The sequence below is a fragment of the Oncorhynchus keta genome, chromosome 28 (assembly GCF_023373465.1).
Source record: "Oncorhynchus keta strain PuntledgeMale-10-30-2019 chromosome 28, Oket_V2, whole genome shotgun sequence".
In the NCBI taxonomy this organism is placed as follows: Eukaryota; Metazoa; Chordata; class Actinopteri; order Salmoniformes; family Salmonidae; genus Oncorhynchus; species Oncorhynchus keta.
In genome coordinates this window covers 78,195,704-78,216,412 of record NC_068448.1, presented here as the reverse complement: position 1 = coordinate 78,216,412, position 20,709 = coordinate 78,195,704, and the positions used below count along the sequence as shown (strand labels likewise).

At 50.9% G+C, this 20,709-nt stretch overlaps 1 protein-coding gene across 1 annotated transcript in view; it reads left to right on the top strand.

Annotated features, from left to right (window-relative positions):
- The window catches only part of LOC118382809 (nuclear receptor coactivator 2-like), a 248,574-nt gene that overhangs the window by 120,956 nt on the left and 106,909 nt on the right, over nucleotides 1-20,709 (top strand). Inside the window, exon 5 of the mRNA XM_052484032.1 lies at nucleotides 9,571-9,748. Coding sequence (XP_052339992.1) covers nucleotides 9,571-9,748 — 178 coding nt within the window. The remainder of the gene's footprint in view (nucleotides 1-9,570; nucleotides 9,749-20,709) is intronic.

The following is a 20,709-nucleotide window of genomic DNA, read 5'->3' as shown; positions in this document are numbered from 1 at the left end:
AGAGACAGGAGCAGAGACAGGACCAGAGACAGGACCAGAGACAGAGACAGGAGCAGAGACAGGACCAGAGACAGGACCAGAGACAGGACCAGAGACAGGAGCAGAGACAGAACCAGAGACAGAACCAGAGACAGAACCAGAGACAGGAGTAGAGACAGGAGCAGAGACAGAGACAGGAGCAGAGACAGAGACAGGAGCAGAGACAGGACCAGAGACAGGACCAGAGACAGAGACAGGAGCAGAGACAGAGACAGGAGCAGAGACAGAGACAGGAGCAGAGACAGAGACAGGAGCAGAGACAGAGACAGGACCAGAGACAGGAGCAGAGACAGGAGCAGAGACAGGACCAGAGACAGAACCAGAGACAGAACCAGAGACAGGAGCAGAGACAGGAGCAGAGACAGAGACAGGAGCAGAGACAGAGACAGGAGCAGAGACAGGACCAGAGACAGGAGCAGAGACAGAGACAGGAGCAGAGACAGAGACAGGAGCAGAGACAGGAGCAGAGACAGAGACAGAGACAGGAGCAGAGACAGGAGCAGAGACAGGAGCAGAGACAGGAGCAGAGACAGAGACAGGAGCAGAGACAGAGACAGGAGCAGAGACAGAGACAGGAGCAGAGACAGAGACAGGAGCAGAGACAGGACCAGAGACAGAGACAGGACCAGAGACAGGACCAGAGACAGGACCAGAGACAGGACCAGAGACAGGAGCAGAGACAGGACCAGAGACAGGACCAGAGACAGGAGCAGAGACAGGACCAGAGACAGGACCAGAGACAGAGACAGGAGCAGAGACAGGAGCAGAGACAGAGACAGGACCAGAGACAGAGACAGGAGCAGAGACAGGAGCAGAGACAGGAGCAGAGACAGAGACAGGAGCAGAGACAGAGACAGGAGCAGAGACAGGACCAGAGACAGGAGCAGAGACAGAGACAGGACCAGAGACAGGACCAGAGACAGGACCAGAGACAGGAGCAGAGACAGGAGCAGAGACAGGACCAGAGACAGGACCAGAGACAGGAGCAGAGACAGAGACAGGAGCAGAGACAGGAGCAGAGACAGGAGCAGAGACAGGAGCAGAGACAGGAGCAGAGACAGAGACAGGAGCAGAGACAGGAGCAGAGACAGGAGCAGAGACAGAACCAGAGACAGGAGCAGAGACAGAACCAGAGACAGGAGCAGAGACAGGAGCAGAGACAGGAGCAGAGACAGGAGCAGAGACAGGAGCAGAGACAGAGACAGGAGCAGAGACAGGAGCAGAGACAGGAGCAGAGACAGGAGCAGAGACAGAGACAGGAGCAGAGACAGAGACAGGAGCAGAGACAGGAGCAGAGACAGGAGCAGAGACAGGAGCAGAGACAGGACCAGAGACAGAGACAGGACCAGAGACAGGACCAGAGACAGGAGCAGAGACAGAACCAGAGACAGGAGCAGAGACAGAGACAGGAGCAGAGACAGAGACAGGAGCAGAGACAGAACCAGAGACAGAACCAGAGACAGAACCAGAGACAGGAGCAGAGACAGAACCAGAGACAGAACCAGAGACAGAACCAGAGACAGGAGCAGAGACAGGAGCAGAGACAGGAGCAGAGACAGAGACAGGAGCAGAGACAGGAGCAGAGACAGGAGCAGAGACAGGAGCAGAGACAGAGACAGGAGCAGAGACAGAACCAGAGACAGAACCAGAGACAGGAGCAGAGACAGGAGCAGAGACAGAGACAGGAGCAGAGACAGAGACAGGAGCAGAGACAGAGACAGGAGCAGAGACAGAACCAGAGACAGAACCAGAGACAGAACCAGAGACAGGAGCAGAGACAGAGACAGGAGCAGAGACAGAGACAGGAGCAGAGACAGAGACAGGAGCAGAGACAGAGACAGGAGCAGAGACAGAACCAGAGACAGAACCAGAGACAGAACCAGAGACAGGAGCAGAGACAGGAGCAGAGACAGAACCAGAGACAGAACCAGAGACAGAACCAGAGACAGAACCAGAGACAGGAGCAGAGACAGAACCAGAGACAGGACCAAAGACAGGAGCAGAGACAGAACCAGAGACAGGACCAGAGACAGGAGCAGAGACAGAACCAGAGACAGAACCAGAGACAGAACCAGAGACAGGAGCAGAGACAGGAGCAGAGACAGGAGCAGAGACAGAGACAGGAGTAGAGACAGAACCATAGACAGGAGCAGAGACAGAGACAGGAGCGGAGACAGAGACAGAACCAGAGACAGGACCAGAGACAGGACCAGAGACAGAGACAGGACCAGAGACAGAACCAGAGACAGGAGCAGAGACAGAGACAGGAGTAGAGACAGAACCAGAGACAGGAGCAGAGACAGAACCAGAGACAGGAGCAGAGACAGAGACAGGAGTAGAGACAGAACCAGAGACAGGAGCAGAGACAGAACCAGAGACAGAACCAGAGACAGGAGCAGAGACAGGAGCTGAGATAGAACCAGAGACAGGAGCAGACACAGAACCAGAGACAGGAGCAGAGACAGGAGCAGAACCAGAGACAGGAGCAGAACCAGAGACAGGAGCAGAGACAGAGACAGGAGCAGAACCAGAGACAGAACCAGAGACAAGAGCAGACACAGAACCAGAGACAGGAGCAGAACCAGAGACAGAACCAGAGACAAGAGCAGAGACAGGAGCAGAGACAGGAGCAGAGACAGGAGCAGAGACAGGAGCAGAGACAGAACCAGAGACAAGAGCAGACACAGAACCAGAGACAGGAGCAGAACCAGAGACAGAACCAGAGACAAGAGCAGAGACAGGAGCAGAGACAAGAGCAGAGACAGGAGCAGAGACAGAACCAGAGACAAGAGCAGACACAGAACCAGAGACAAGAGCAGAGACAAGAGCAGACACAGAACCAGAGACAAGAGCAGACACAGAACCAGAGACAAGAGCAGAGACAGAACCAGAGACAAGAGCAGACACAGAACCAGAGACAAGAGCAGAGACAGAACCAGAGACAAGAGCAGACACAGAACCAGAGACAAGAGCAGACACAGAACCAGAGACAAGAGCAGAGACAGAACCAGAGACAAGAGCAGACACAGAACCAGAGACAAGAGCAGAGACAAGAGCAGAGACAGAACCAGAGACAGAACCAGAGACAGAACCAGAGACAGGAGCAGAACCAGAGACAGAACCAGAGACAGGAGCAGAACCAGAGACAGAACCAGAGACAGGAGCAGAGACAGGAGCAGAACCAGAGACAGAACCAGAGACAGGAGCAGAGCCTTTCTATGTGATGATAATGACATTGTTCATAAGGGATAGATGAGCTATATTGTATGACGCAGGGCATGGGACTGTGGCTGTTACTGGATGGTTAGTTATTTTCACACAACTGTCTCTCTCTCTCTTTCTCCAACTCTCTCTCTCTGTCTCTTTCTCCAACTCTCTCTCTCTGTCTTTTTCTCCAACTCTCTCTCTCTGTCTCTTTCTCCAACTCTCTCTCCGTCTCTTTCTCCAACTCTCTCTCTGTCTCTTTCTCCAACTCTCTCTCTTTCTCCAACTCTCTCTCTGTCTCTTTCTCCAACTATGTCTCTCTGTCTCTTTCTCCAACTCTCTCTCTCCGTCTCTTTCTCCAACTCTCTCTCTATGTCTCTTTCTCCAACTCTTTCTCCAACTCTCTCTCTTTCTCCAACTCTCTCTCTCCGTCTCTTTCTCCAACTCTCTCTCTCTGTCTCTTTCTCCAACTCTCTCTGTCTCTTTCTCCAACTCTCTCTGTCTCTTTCTCCAACTCTCTCTGTCTCTTTCTCCAACTCTCTCTCTCTCTTTCTCCAACTCTCTCACTTTCTCTCTCTCTCTCTCTCTCTCTCTCTCTCTCTCTCTCTCTCTCTCTCTCTCTCTCTCTCTCTCCAACTCTTTCTCCAACTCTCTCTCTTTCTCCAACTCTCTCTCTCCGTCTCTTTCTCCAACTCTCTCTGTCTCTTTCTCCAACTCTCTCTGTCTCTTTCTCCAACTCTCTCTGTCTCTTTCTCCAACTCTCTCTCTCTCTTTCTCCAACTCTCTCACTTTCTCTCTCTCTCTCTCTCTCTCTCTCTCTCTCTCTCTCTCTCTCTCTCTCTCTCTTTCTCCAACTCTCTTACTGTCTCTTTCTCCAACTCTCTCTCTGTCTCTTTCTCCAACTCTCTCTCTGTCTCTTTCTCCAACTCTCTCTCAATTCAATTCAATTGACTTTATTGACATGGCAAGTTCATTATTACTTACATTGTCAAAGTATACATATCGAAAAATAAAAATATATTATTTATATGTAAAATGTATATATTTAAATAAATGGTGGGACCAACAGCAATACTGCTAGTAGTAGTGGACAGGGTATTACCATTAACAACAACTACAACAACAATATTAATGAGAACAACAATACATTACAGCAATGGTAGTAGACCAGTGTCAACATGACTGAGAAGACACATGACCTGGTAGTAGACCAGTGTCAACAATACTGAGAAGACACATGACCTGGTAGTAGACCAGTGTCAACATGACTGAGAAGACACATGACCTGGTTGTAGACCAGTCTCAACATGACTGAGAAGACACATGACCCGGTAGTAGACCAGTGTCAACATGACTGAGAAGACACATGACCTGGTAGAAGAACCAGTGTCAACATGACTGAGAAGACACATGACTTGGTAGTAGACCAGTGTCAACATGACTGAGAAGACACATGACCTGGTAGTAGACCAGTGTCAACATGACTGAGAAGACACATGACCTGGTAGTAGACCAGTGTCAACATGACTGAGAAGACACATGACCTGGTAGAAGAACCAGTGTCAACATGACTGAGAAGACACATGACCTGGTAGAAGAACCAGTGTCAACATGACTGAGTAGACACATGACCCGGTAGTAGACCAGTGTCAACACGACTGAGAAGACACATGACCTGGTAGTGGACCAGTGTCAACACGACTGAGAAGACACATGACCCGGTAGTAGACCAGTGTCAACACGACTGAGAAGACACATGACCTTGTAGTAGACCAGTGTCAACAATACTGAGAAGACACATGACCTGGTAGTAGACCAGTGTCAACATGACTGAGAAGACACATGACCTGGTAGTAGACCAGTGTCAACATGACTGAGAAGACACATGACCTGGTAGTAGACCAGTGTCAACATGACTGAGAAGACACATGACCTGGTAGAAGACCAGTGTCAACAATACTGAGAAGACACATGACCTGGTAGTAGACCAGTGTCAACATGACTGAGAAGACACATGACCTGGTAGTAGACCAGTGTCAACATGACTGAGAAGACACATGACCTGGTAGAAGAACCAGTGTCAACATGACTGAGTAGACACATGACCTGGTAGTGGACCAGTGTCAACACGACTGAGAAGACACATGACCCGGTAGTAGACCAGTGTCAACACGACTGAGAAGACACATGACCTTGTAGTAGACCAGTGTCAACAATACTGAGAAGACACATGACCTGGTAGTAGACCAGTGTCAACATGACTGAGAAGACACATGACCTGGTAGTAGACCAGTGTCAACATGACTGAGAAGACACATGACCTGGTAGTAGACCAGTGTCAACATGACTGAGAAGACACATGACCTGGTAGAAGACCAGTGTCAACAATACTGAGAAGACACATGACCTGGTAGTAGACCAGTGTCAACATGACTGAGAAGACACATGACCTGGTAGTAGACCAGTGTCAACATGACTGAGAAGACACATGACCTGGTAGTAGACCAGTGTCAACATGACTGAGAAGACACATGACCTGGTAGTAGACCAGTGTCAACATGACTGAGAAGACACATGACCTGGTAGAAGAACCAGTGTCAACATGACTGAGTAGACACATGACCTGGTAGTGGACCAGTGTCAACACGACTGAGAAGACACATGACCCGGTAGTAGACCAGTGTCAACACGACTGAGAAGACACATGACCTTGTAGTAGACCAGTGTCAACAATACTGAGAAGACACATGACCTGGTAGTAGACCAGTGTCAACATGACTGAGAAGACACATGACCTGGTAGTAGACCAGTGTCAACATGACTGAGAAGACACATGACCTGGTAGTAGACCAGTGTCAACAATACTGAGAAGACACATGACCTGGTAGTAGACCAGTGTCAACATGACTGAGAAGACACATGACCTGGTAGTAGACCAGTGTCAACATGACTGAGAAGACACATGACCTGGTAGTAGACCAGTGTCAACATGACTGAGAAGACACATGACCTGGTAGTAGACCAGTGTCAACATGACTGAGAAGACACATGACCTGGTAGTAGACCAGTGTCAACATGACTGAGAAGACACATGACCTGGTAGAAGACCAGTGTCAACATGACTGAGAAGACACATGACCTGGTAGTAGACCAGTGTCAACATGACTGAGGCGATACATGACGTGGTGTGAAAGACAAAACAAAAAGGATATTATCAACATTACTTTGCACTTTTCACTGGCTGTCCCTCAGGTTGTGGCAGAAGGACACATATTTGGCTGCCAAAACTGCACATTTTGGCTTTTCACCCAATAAATATTTGATTTTTTCTTCATCTTTTATAGTTTCAAATTCCTTCTATTGAATTATCATTTTGGGAAAGAAATATTCTCTTTGGTCTGAGTATTTGTCACAGTGTAATAGGAAATGCAGCTCTGTCTCCCCTGGAGCAGAGTGAGCACAGCCTGTCCTCTCTGGGCAGCCAGGTTGGTCTGTGACGACCGGTCTCTATAGCCAGACTGTCCTCTCTGGGCAGCCAGGTTGGTCTGTGACGACCGGTCTCTATAGCCAGACTGTCCTCTCTGGGCAGCCAGGTTTGTCTGTGACGACCGGTCTCTATAGCCAGACTGTCCTCTCTGGGCAGCCAGGTTGGTCTGTGACGACCGGTCTCTATAGCCAGACTGACCTCTCTGGGCAGCCAGGTTTGTCTGTGACGACCGGTCTCTATAGCCAGACTGTCCTCTCTGGGCAGCCAGGTTTGTCTGTGACGACCGGTCTCTATAGCCAGACTGTCCTCTCTGGGCAGCCAGGTTTGTCTGTGACGACCGGTCTCTATAGCCAGACTGTCCTCTCTGGGCAGCCAGGTTTGTCTGTGACGACCGGTCTCTATAGTCAGACTGTCCTCTCTGGGCAGCCAGGTTTGTCTGTGACGACCGGTCTCTATAGCCAGACTGTCCTCTCTGGGCAGCCAGGTTTGTCTGTGACGACCGGTCTCTATAGCCAGACTGTCCTCTCTGGGCAGCCAGGTTTGTCTGTGACGACCGGTCTCTATAGCCAGACTGTGCTCACTGAGTCTGTACCTAGTCAATGTTTTCCTCAGTTCTCTATCAGTCACAGTGGTCAGATAGTCTGCCACCAAGTACTGTCTGTTTAGAGACAAATAGCATCGAGGTTTACTTTGATTTGTTGTGGTGTCTTTCCAATAGCTGATATATGTTTCTTTTCGTTTTGTGATGATTTGGTTGGGCCAGATTTTCTGAGTGCTGTCCTGAGGCTCTATGGGGTTGGTTTGGGTTGGTGAACTGAGCCTCAGAACCAGCTGGCTGAGGGGACTCTTCTCTTGTTTCATCTCTTGACATTGTAGAGCTGTGTGATGGAATGTTTTGGGGTCACTTGTTTTTATGTGGTTGTAAAATTTGATGGCTCTTTTTTTCTATTTGAATGAGGGGTATTGGCCCAGTTCTGCTCTACATGCGTTAGTTGGAGTTTTTCTTTGCACTTGCAATACAGTCTTGCAAAACTCTGCATGCAGTATTTCAATTGGATGTTTGTCCCATTTCGTAAATTCATTATTAGAGATTGAACCCCATACTTCACTGCCTACTTCTCTCTCTCTCTCCCTCTCCCTCTCTCTCTCTCTCTCCCTCTCTCTCTCTCTCTCTCTCTCTCTCTCTCTCTCTCTCTCTCTCTCTCTCTCTCTCTCTCTCTCTCTGTCTCTCTCTCCCTCTGTGTCTCTGTCTGTCCCCCTCTCTCTCTCTCCCTCTGTGTCTCTGTCTCTCTGTCTGTCCCCCTCTCTCTCCCCTCCCTCCCCCCTCTGCCACCATAGTCACCCAGTGCAGTCCATTAACTCTCAGGCGTTGGTAACAAAGCTATCGTAAATATCCCACCCCTGTCGCTTTCTATGAACACAACAATTAGCAGGTCATTTGTGTTGGTTTTATTAAGGGGTATTGTTTTGTACATTTCCTGTAACGTTCCGTTGTTCAGCTAGCGAGGTCAAAGGTCATTTCTCAGAGTGATCCATCGAGTCTACGTCTGTGTCTGATGTGGCACCCTTTCCCCTACTTTTGACTAAAGCCTATGGGCCCAGCTCACATGTAGTTCACTGTAAAGGGAATGTGAAGCCATTTGAGGTACAGACAATGTCTTTTTTTAGTTTAAATACCCTGCTGAATCTGGAGACCACTCTACTCAAACCTCTCCCTCTTCCTTGGTCTCTACTCAAACCTCTCCCTCTCCCTTGGTCTCTACTCAAACCTCTCCCTCTCCCTTGGTCTCTACTCAAACCTCTCCCTCTCCCTTGGTCTCTACTCAAACCTCTCCCTCTCCCTTGGTCTCTACTCAAACCTCTCCCTCTCCCTTGGTCTCTACTCAAACCTCGCCCCCTCTCCCTTGGTCTCTACTCAAACCTCTCCCCCTCCCTTGGGTCTCTACTCAAATCTCCTCTCCCTTGGTCTCTACTCAAACCTCCTCTCCCTTGGTCTCTACTAAAACCTCCTCTCCCTTGGGCTCTACTCAAACCTCCTCTCCCTTGGTCTCTACTCAAACCTCTCCCTCTCCCTTGGTCTCTACTCAAACCTCTCCCTCTCCATTGGGTCTCTACTCAAACCTCTCCCTCTCCCATGCTCTCTACTCAAACCTCTTCCTCTCCCTTGGTCTCTACTCAAACCTCTTCCTCTCCCTTGCTCTCTACTAAAACCTCTTCCTCTCCCTTGGTCTCTACTCAAACCTCTTCCTCTCCCTTGGTCTCTACTCAAACCTCTCCCCCTCCCTTGGGTCTCTACTCAAATCTCCTCTCCCTTGGTCTCTACTCAAACCTCCTCTCCCTTGGTCTCTACTCAAACCTCTCCCTCTTTCTTGGTCTCTACTCAAACCTCTCCCTCTCCCTTGGGCTCTACTCAAACCTCCTCTCCCTTGGGCTCTACTCAAACCTCTCCCTCTCCCTTGGTCTCTACTCAAACCTCTCCCTCTCCCTTGGGTCTCTACTCAAACCTCTCCCTCTCCCATGCTCTCTACTCAAACCTCTTCCTCTCCCTTGGTCTCTACTAAAACCTCTTCCTCTCCCTTGATCTCTCTAAAACCTCTCCCTCTCAAACCTCCTCTCCCATGCTCTCTACTCAAAACTCTTCCTCTCCCTTGGTCTCTACTCAAACCTCTTCCTCTTCCTTGGTCTCTACTAAAACCTCTCCCTCTCCCTTGCTCTCTACTAAAACCTCTCCCTCTCCTTTGGTCTCTTGTAGATATTTTGAAAAGCTAGAAAGTTGAAGAAAACAATCAGTCAACGATTAAATATAAGTCTATTATTTTTCTCCCCCCTTCCCCCTCCAGGCCCTGGACGGGTTCTTCTTCGTGGTGAATATGGAGGGTAACATTGTGTTTGTGTCAGAGAACGTGACCCAGTACCTGCTGTATAACCAGGAGGAGCTGATGAACACCAGCATCTACAGTGTCCTGCACGTAGGAGACCACGCTGAGTTCATCAAGAACCTGCTGCCCAAGAGCCTGGGTGAGTATGCCTAGGGCTGGGTCAGTCTACAGTATGCCTAGGGCTGGGTCAGTCTACAGTATACCTAGGGCTAGGTCAATCTACAGTATACCTAGGGCTGGGTCAGTCTACAGTATACCTAGGGCTGGGTCAGTCTACAGTATGCCTAGGGCTGGGTCAGTCTACAGTATACCTAGGGCTGGGTCAGTCTACAGTATGCCTAGGGCTGGGTCAGTCTACAGTATACCTAGGGCTAGGTCAATCTACAGTATACCTAGGGCTGGGTCGGTCTACAGTGTACCTAGGGCTGGGTCTGTCTACTGTACAGTATACCTAGGGCTGGGTCAGTCTACATTACAGTATACCTAGGGCTGGGTCAGTCTACTTTACAGTATACCTAGGGCTGGGTCAGTCTACGGTATACCTAGAGCTGGGTCAGTCTACAGTACAGTATACCCAGGGCTGGGTCAGTCTACAGTATGCCTAGGGCTGGGTCAGTCTACAGTATACCTAGGGCTGGGTCAGTCTACAGTATACCTAGGGCTGGGTCAGTCTACAGTATACCTAGGGCTGGGTCTGTCTACAGTATACCTAGGGCTGGGTCAGTCTACAGTATGCCTAGGGCTGGGTCAGTCTACAGTATGCCTAGGGCTGGGTCAGTCTACAGTATGCCTAGGGCTGGGTCAGTCTACAGTATACCTAGGGCTGGGTCAGTCTACAGTATACCTAGGGCTGGGTCAGTCTACAGTATACCTAGGGCTAGGTCAATCTACAGTATACCTAGGGCTGGGTCTGTCTACAGTATACCTAGGGCTGGGTCAGTCTACAGTATGCCTAGGGCTGGGTCTGTCTACAGTATACCTAGGGCTGGGTCAGTCTACAGTATGCCTAGGGCTGGGTCAGTCTACGGTATACCTAGGGCTGGGTCAGTCTACAGTATACCTAGGGCTGGGTCAGTCTACAGTATACCTAGGGCTGGGTCAGTCTACAGTATACCTAGGGCTGGGTCTGTCTACAGTATACCTAGGGCTGGGTCAGTCTACAGTATGCCTAGGGCTGGGTCAGTCTACAGTATGCCTAGGGCTGGGTCAGTCTACAGTATACCTAGGGCTGGGTCAGTCTACAGTATACCTAGGGCTGGGTCAGTCTACAGTATACCTAGGGCTGGGTCTGTCTACAGTATACCTAGGGCTGGGTCAGTCTACAGTATGCCTAGGGCTGGGTCAGTCTACAGTATGCCTAGGGCTGGGTCAGTCTACAGTATGCCTAGGGCTGGGTCAGTCTACAGTATGCCTAGGGCTGGTTCAGTCTACAGTATGCCTAGGGCTGGGTCAGTCTACAGTATACCTAGGGCTAGGTCAATCTACAGTATACCTAGGGCTGGGTCAGTCTACAGTATGCCTAGGGCTGGGTCAGTCTACAGTATACCTAGGGCTAGGTCAATCTACAGTATACCTAGGGCTGGGTCAGTCTACTGTACAGTATACCTAGGGCTGGGTCGGTCTACAGTATACCTAGGGCTGGGTCTGTCTACTGTACAGTATACCTAGGGCTGGGTCAGTCTACAGTACAGTATACCTAGGGCTGGGTCAGTCTACGGTATACCCAGGGCTGGGTCTGTCTACAGTACAGTATACCTAGGGCTGGATCAGTCTACTCTACAGTATGCCTAGGGCTGGGTCAGTCTACAGTACAGTATACCCAGGGCTGGGTCAGTCTACAGTATGCCTAGGGCTGGGTCAGTCTACAGTACAGTATACCCAGTATACCGTATACCTAGGGCTGGATCAGTCTACAGTACAGTATACCTAGGGCTGGGTCAGTCTACAGTACAGTATGCCTAGGGCTGGGTCAGTCTACAGTACAGTATACCTAGGGCTGGGTCAGTCTACAGTATGCCTAGGGCTGGGTCAGTCTACAGTACAGTATACCCAGGGTTGGGTCAGTCTACAGTATACCTAGGGCTGGATCAGTCTACAGTACAGTATACCTAGGGCTGGGTCAGTCTACAGTACAGTATGCCTAGGGCTGGGTCAGTCTACTCTGCAGTATACCTAGGGCTGGGTCAGTCTACTGTACAGTATACCTAGGGCTGGGTCAGTCTACTGTACAGTATACCTAGGGCTGGGTCAGTCTACAGTACAGTATACCTAGGGCTGGGTCAGTCTACATTACAGTATACCTAGGGCTGGGTCAGTCTACAGTACAGTATACCTAGGGCTGGGTCAGTCTACTCTACAGTATGCCTAGGGCTGGGTCAGTCTACAGTACAGTATACCCAGGGCTGGGTCAGTCTACAGTATGCCTAGGGCTGGGTCAGTCTACAGTATACCTAGGGCTAGGTCAATCTACAGTATACCTAGGGCTGGGTCAGTCTACAGTATACCTAGGGCTGGGTCAGTCTACAGTATGCCTAGGGCTGGGTCAGTCTACAGTATACCTAGGGCTGGGTCAGTCTACAGTATGCCTAGGGCTGGGTCAGTCTACAGTATACCTAGGGCTAGGTCAATCTACAGTATACCTAGGGCTGGGTCGGTCTACAGTGTACCTAGGGCTGGGTCTGTCTACTGTACAGTATACCTAGGGCTGGGTCAGTCTACATTACAGTATACCTAGGGCTGGGTCAGTCTACTTTACAGTATACCTAGGGCTGGGTCAGTCTACGGTATACCTAGAGCTGGGTCAGTCTACAGTACAGTATACCCAGGGCTGGGTCAGTCTACAGTATGCCTAGGGCTGGGTCAGTCTACAGTATACCTAGGGCTGGGTCAGTCTACAGTATACCTAGGGCTGGGTCTGTCTACAGTATACCTAGGGCTGGGTCAGTCTACAGTATGCCTAGGGCTGGGTCAGTCTACAGTATGCCTAGGGCTGGGTCAGTCTACAGTATGCCTAGGGCTGGGTCAGTCTACAGTATACCTAGGGCTGGGTCAGTCTACAGTATACCTAGGGCTGGGTCAGTCTACAGTATACCTAGGGCTAGGTCAATCTACAGTATACCTAGGGCTGGGTCTGTCTACAGTATACCTAGGGCTGGGTCAGTCTACAGTATGCCTAGGGCTGGGTCTGTCTACAGTATACCTAGGGCTGGGTCAGTCTACAGTATGCCTAGGGCTGGGTCAGTATACCTAGGGCTGGGTCAGTCTACAGTATACCTAGGGCTGGGTCAGTCTACAGTATACCTAGGGCTGGGTCAGTCTACAGTATACCTAGGGCTGGGTCTGTCTACAGTATACCTAGGGCTGGGTCAGTCTACAGTATGCCTAGGGCTGGGTCAGTCTACAGTATGCCTAGGGCTGGGTCAGTCTACAGTATACCTAGGGCTGGGTCAGTCTACAGTATACCTAGGGCTGGGTCAGTCTACAGTATACCTAGGGCTGGGTCTGTCTACAGTATACCTAGGGCTGGGTCAGTCTACAGTATGCCTAGGGCTGGGTCAGTCTACAGTATGCCTAGGGCTGGGTCAGTCTACAGTATGCCTAGGGCTGGGTCAGTCAGTATGCCTAGGGCTGGTTCAGTCTACAGTATGCCTAGGGCTGGGTCAGTCTACAGTATACCTAGGGCTAGGTCAATCTACAGTATACCTAGGGCTGGGTCAGTCTACAGTATGCCTAGGGCTGGGTCAGTCTACAGTATACCTAGGGCTAGGTCAATCTACAGTATACCTAGGGCTGGGTCAGTCTACTGTACAGTATACCTAGGGCTGGGTCGGTCTACAGTATACCTAGGGCTGGGTCTGTCTACTGTACAGTATACCTAGGGCTGGGTCAGTCTACAGTACAGTATACCTACGCCTGGGTCAGTCTACAGTATACCCAGGGCTGGGTCTGTCTACAGTACAGTATACCTAGGGCTGGATCAGTCTACTCTACAGTATGCCTAGGGCTGGGTCAGTCTACAGTACAGTATACCCAGGGCTGGGTCAGTCTACAGTATGCCTAGGGCTGGGTCAGTCTACAGTACAGTATACCCAGGGCTGGGTCAGTCTACCGTATACCTAGGGCTGGATCAGTCTACAGTACAGTATACCTAGGGCTGGGTCAGTCTACAGTACAGTATGCCTAGGGCTGGGTCAGTCTACAGTACAGTATACCTAGGGCTGGGTCAGTCTACAGTATGCCTAGGGCTGGGTCAGTCTACAGTACAGTATACCCAGGGTTGGGTCAGTCTACAGTATACCTAGGGCTGGATCAGTCTACAGTACAGTATACCTAGGGCTGGGTCAGTCTACAGTACAGTATGCCTAGGGCTGGGTCAGTCTACTCTGCAGTATACCTAGGGCTGGGTCAGTCTACTGTACAGTATACCTAGGGCTGGGTCAGTCTACTGTACAGTATACCTAGGGCTGGGTCAGTCTACAGTACAGTATACCTAGGGCTGGGTCAGTCTACATTACAGTATACCTAGGGCTGGGTCAGTCTACAGTACAGTATACCTAGGGCTGGGTCAGTCTACTCTACAGTATGCCTAGGGCTGGGTCAGTCTACAGTACAGTATACCCAGGGCTGGGTCAGTCTACAGTACAGCATGCCTAGGGCTGGGTCAGTCTACAATACAGTATACCTAGGGCTGGTTCAGTCTACCGTATGCCTAGGGCTGGGTCAGTCTACAGTACAGTGTACCTAGGGCTGGGTCAGTCTACAGTACAGTTTACCTAGGGCTGGGTCAGTCTACTGTACAGTATACCCAGGGCTGGGTCAGTCTACAGTGCAGTATACCTAGGGCTGGGTCAGTCTACAGTACAGTATACCCAGGGCTGGGTCAGTCTACAGTATACCTAGGGCTGGGTCAGTCTACAGTACAGTATACCCAGGGCTGGGTCAGTCTACAGTATACCCAGGGCTGGGTCAGTCTACAGTACAGTATACCTAGAGCTGGGTCAGTCTACTGTACAGTATACCTAGAGCTGGGTCAGTCTACTTTACAGTATACCTAGGGCTGGGTCAGTCTACAGTATACCTAGAGCTGGGTCAGTCTACAGTACAGTATACCCAGGGCTGGGTCAGTCTACAGTGCAGTATACCCAGGGCTGGGTCAGTCTACAGTACAGTATACCTAGGGCTGGGTCAGTCTACAGTATACCTAGGGCTGGGTCAGTCTACAGTATACCTAGGGCTGGGTCAGTCTACAGTATACCTAGGGCTGGGTCAGTCTACAGTATACCTAGAGCTGGGTCAGTCTACTGTACAGTATACCCAGGGCTGGGTCAGTCTACAGTATACCTAGAGCTGGGTCAGTCTACAGTACAGTATACCCAGGGCTGGGTCAGTCTACAGTACAGTGTACCTAGGGCTGGATCAGTCTACAGAACAGTATGCCCAGGGCTGGGTCAGTCTACTGTACAGTATACCTAGGGCTGGGTCAGTCTACAGTGCAGTATGCCTAGGGCTGGGTCAGTCTACAGTATACCTAGGGCTGGGTCAGTCTACAGTACAGTATACCCAGGGCTGGGTCAGTCTACAGTGCAGTATACCCAGTGCTGGGTCAGTCTACAGTACAGTATACCCAGGGCTGGGTCAGTCTACAGTATACCTAGGGCTGGGTCAGTCTACAGTATACCTAGGGCTGGGTCAGTCTACAGTATACCTAGGGCTGGGTCTGTCTACAGTATACCTAGGGCTGGGTCAGTCTACAGTATGCCTAGGGCTGGGTCAGTCTACAGTATGCCTAGGGCTGGGTCAGTCTACAGTATGCCTAGGGCTGGGTCAGTTTACAGTATGCCTAGGGCTGGGTCAGTCTACAGTATGCCTAGGGCTGGGTCAGTCTACAGTATGCCTAGGGCTGGGTCAGTCTACAGTATACCTAGGGCTAGGTCAATCTACAGTATACCTAGGGCTGGGTCAGTCTACAGTATGCCTAGGGCTGGGTCAGTCTACAGTATACCTAGGGCTAGGTCAATCTACAGTATACCTAGGGCTGGGTCAGTCTACTGTACAGTATACCTAGGGCTGGGTCGGTCTACAGTATACCTAGGGCTGGGTCTGTCTACTGTACAGTATACCTAGGGCTGGGTCAGTCTACAGTACAGTATACCTAGGGCTGGGTCAGTCTACAGTATACCCAGGGCTGGGTCTGTCTACAGTACAGTATACCTAGGGCTGGATCAGTCTACTCTACAGTATGCCTAGGGCTGGGTCAGTCTACAGTACAGTATACCCAGGGCTGGGTCAGTCTACAGTATGCCTAGGGCTGGGTCAGTCTACAGTACAGTATACCCAGGGCTGGGTCAGTCTACCGTATACCTAGGGCTGGATCAGTCTACAGTACAGTATACCTAGGGCTGGGTCAGTCTACAGTACAGTATGCCTAGGGCTGGGTCAGTCTACAGTACAGTATACCTAGGGCTGGGTCAGTCTACAGTATACCTAGGGCTGGGTCAGTCTACAGTATGCCTAGGGCTGGGTCAGTCTACAGTACAGTATACCCAGGGTTGGGTCAGTCTACAGTATACCTAGGGCTGGATCAGTCTACAGTACAGTATACCTAGGGCTGGGTCAGTCTACAGTACAGTATGCCTAGGGCTGGGTCAGTCTACTCTGCAGTATACCTAGGGCTGGGTCAGTCTACTGTACAGTATACCCAGGGCTGGGTCAGTCTACTGTACAGTATACCTAGGGCTGGGTCAGTCTACAGTACAGTATACCTAGGGCTGGGTCAGTCTACATTACAGTATACCTAGGGCTGGGTCAGTCTACAGTACAGTATACCTAGGGCTGGGTCAGTCTACTCTACAGTATGCCTAGGGCTGGGTCAGTCTACAGTACAGTATACCCAGGGCTGGGTCAGTCTACAGTACAGCATGCCTAGGGCTGAGTCAGTCTACAATACAGTATACCTAGGGCTGGGTCAGTCTACAGTATACCTAGGGCTGGGTCAGTCTACAGTTTACCTAGGGCTGGGTCAGTCTACAGTATACCTAGGGCTGGTTCAGTCTACCGTATGCCTAGGGCTGGGTCAGTCTACAGTACAGTGTACCTAGGGCTGGGTCAGTCTACAGTACAGTTTACCTAGGGCTGGGTCAGTCTACAGTACAGTATATCTAGAGCTGGGTCAGTCTACTGTACAATATACCCAGGGCTGGGTCAGTCTGCAGTACAGTATACCTAGGGCTGGATCAGTCTACAGTACAGTACACCTAGGGCTGGGTCAGTCTACTCTACAGTATACCCAGGGCTGGGTCAGTCTACAGTGCAGTATACCTAGGGCTGGGTCAGTCTACAGTGCAGTATACCTAGGGCTGGGTCAGTCTACAGTACAGTATACCCAGGGCTGGGTCAGTCTACAGTATACCTAGGGCTGGGTCAGTCTACAGTACAGTATACCTAGAGCTGGGTCAGTCTACTGTACAGTATACCCAGGGCTGGGTCAGTCTACAGTGCAGTATACCTAGGGCTGGGTCAGTCTACAGTACAGTATACCCAGGGCTGGGTCAGTCTACAGTATACCTAGGGCTGGGTCAGTCTACAGTACAGTATACCCAGGGCTGGGTCAGTCTACAGTATACCCAGGGCTCGGTCAGTCTACAGTACAGTATACCTAGAGCTGGGTCAGTCTACTGTACAGTATACCTAGAGCTGGGTCAGTCTACTTTACGGTATACCTAGGGCTGGGTCAGTCTACAGTATACCTAGAGCTGGGTCAGTCTACAGTACAGTATACCCAGGGCTGGGTCAGTCTACAGTGCAGTATACCCAGGGCTGGGTCAGTCTACAGTACAGTATACCTAGGGCTGGGTCAGTCTACAGTATACCTAGGGCTGGGTCAGTCTACAGTATACCTAGGGCTGGGTCAGTCTACAGTATACCTAGGGCTGGGTCAGTCTACAGTATACCTAGAGCTGGGTCAGTCTACTGTACAGTATACCCAGGGCTGGGTCAATCTACAGTATACCTAGAGCTGGGTCAGTCTACAGTACAGTATACCCAGGGCTGGGTCAGTCTACAGTACAGTGTACCTAGGGCTGGATCAGTCTACAGAACAGTATGCCCAGGGCTGGGTCAGTCTACTGTACAGTATACCTAGGGCTGGGTCAGTCTACAGTGCAGTATGCCTAGGGTTGGGTCAGTCTACAGTATACCTAGGGCTGGGTCAGTCTACAGTACAGTATACCCAGGGCTGGGTCAGTCTACAGTGCAGTATACCCAGTGCTGGGTCAGTCTACAGTACAGTATACCCAGGGCTGGGTCAGTCTACAGTATACCTAGGGCTGGGTCAGTCTACAGTGCAGTATACCCAGGGCTGGGTCAGTCTACAGTGCAGTATACCTAGGGCTGGGTCAGTCTACAGTGCAGTATGCCTAGGGCTGGATCAGTATACAGTGCAGTGTATCCAGGGCTGGGTCAGTCTCAGTATACCCAGGGCTGGGTCAGTCTACAGTATACCTAGGGCTGGGTCAGTCTACAGTATACCTAGGGCTGGGTCAGTCTACAGTATACCCAGGGCTGGATCAGTCTACAGTACAGTATGCCTAGGGCTGGGTCAGTATACAGTGCAGTGTACCAGGGCTGGGTCAGTCTACAGTATACCTAGGGCTGGGTCAGTCTACAGTATACCCAGGGCTGGGTCAGTCTACAGTATACCTAGGGCTGGGTCAGTCTACAGTATACCTAGGGCTGGGTCAGTCTACAGTACAGTATACCTAGGGCTGGGTCAGTCTGCTGTCCAGTATACCTAGGGCTGGGTCAGTCTACAGTGCAGTATACCTAGGGCTGGATCAGCCTACAGTATACCTAGGGCTGGGTCAGTCTACAGTACAGTATACCCAGGCTGGGTCAGTCTACAGTACAGTATACCCAGGGCTGGGTCAGTCTACAGTATACCTAGGGCTGGGTCAGTCTACAGTATACCTAGGGCTGGGTCAGTCTACAGTATACCTAGGGCTGGGTCAGTCTACAGTATACCTAGGGCTGGGTCAGTCTACAGTATACCTAGGGCTGGGTCAGTCTGCTGTCCAGTATACTGGGTCAGTCTACAGTGCAGTATACCTAGGGCTGGGGCAGTAAACCTAGGGCTGGGTCAGTCTACAGTGCAGTATACCCAGGGCTGGGTCAGTCTGCTGTCCAGTATACCTAGGGCTGGGTCAGTCTACAGTGCAGTATACCTAGGGCTGGGTCAGTCTACAGTGCAGTATACCTAGGGCTGGGTCAGTCTACAGTATACCTAGGGCTGTGTCAGTCTGCTGTCCAGTATACCTAGGGCTGGGTCAGTCTACAGTATACCCAGGGCTGGGTCAGTCTACAGTATACCTAGGGCTGGGTCAGTCTACAGTGCAGTATACCTAGGGCTGGGTCAGTCTACAGTACAGTATACCCAGGGCTGGGTCAGTCTACAGTATACCCAGGGCTCGGTCAGTCTACAGTACACTATACCTAGAGCTGGGTCAGTCTACTGTACAGTATACCTAGAGCTGGGTCAGTCTACTTTACAGTATACCTAGGGCTGGGTCAGTCTACAGTATACCTAGAGCTGGGTCAGTCTACAGTACAGTATACCCAGGGCTGGGTCAGTCTACAGTGCAGTATACCCAGGGCTGGGTCAGTCTACAGTACAGTATACCTAGGGCTGGGTCAGTCTACAGTATACCTAGGGCTGGGTCAGTCTACAGTATACCTAGGGCTGGGTCAGTCTACAGTATACCTAGGGCTGGGTCAGTCTACAGTATACCTAGAGCTGGGTCAGTCTACTGTACAGTATACCCAGGGCTGGGTCAGTCTACAGTATACCTAGAGCTGGGTCAGTCTACAGTACAGTATACCCAGGGCTGGGTCAGTCTACAGTACAGTGTACCTAGGGCTGGATCAGTCTACAGAACAGTATGCCCAGGGCTGGGTCAGTCTACTGTACAGTATACCTAGGGCTGGGTCAGTCTACAGTGCAGTATGCCTAGGGCTGGGTCAGTCTACAGTATACCTAGGGCTGGGTCAGTCTACAGTACAGTATACCCAGGGCTGGGTCAGTCTACAGTGCAGTATACCCAGTGCTGGGTCAGTCTACAGTACAGTATACCCAGGGCTGGGTCAGTCTACAGTATACCTAGGGCTGGGTCAGTCTACAGTGCAGTATACCCAGGGCTGGGTCAGTCTACAGTGCAGTATACCTAGGGCTGGGTCAGTCTACAGTGCAGTATGCCTAGGGCTGGATCAGTATACAGTGCAGTGTATCCAGGGCTGGGTCAGTCTACAGTATACCCAGGGCTGGGTCAGTCTACAGTATACCTAGGGCTGGGTCAGTCTACAGTATACCTAGGGCTGGGTCAGTCTACAGTATACCCAGGGCTGGATCAGTCTACAGTACAGTATGCCTAGGGCTGGGTCAGTATACAGTGCAGTGTACCCAGGGCTGGGTCAGTCTACAGTATACCTAGGGCTGGGTCAGTCTACAGTATACCCAGGGCTGGGTCAGTCTACAGTATACCTAGGGCTGGGTCAGTCTACAGTATACCTAGGGCTGGGTCAGTCTACAGTACAGTATACCTAGGGCTGGGTCAGTCTGCTGTCCAGTATACCTAGGGCTGGGTCAGTCTACAGTGCAGTATACCTAGGGCTGGATCAGCCTACAGTATACCTAGGGCTGGGTCAGTCTACAGTACAGTATACCCAGGCTGGGTCAGTCTACAGTACAGTATACCCAGGGCTGGGTCAGTCTACAGTATACCTAGGGCTGGGTCAGTCTACAGTATACCTAGGGCTGGGTCAGTCTACAGTATACCTAGGGCTGGGTCAGTCTGCTGTCCAGTATACTGGGTCAGTCTACAGTGCAGTATACCTAGGGCTGGGCCAGTCTACAGTATACCTAGGGCTGGGTCAGTCTACAGTGCAGTATACCCAGGGCTGGGTCAGTCTGCTGTCCAGTATACCTAGGGCTGGGTCAGTCTACAGTGCAGTATACCTAGGGCTGGGTCAGTCTACAGTGCAGTATACCTAGGGCTGGGTCAGTCTACAGTATACCTAGGGCTGGGTCAGTCTGCTGTCCAGTATACCTAG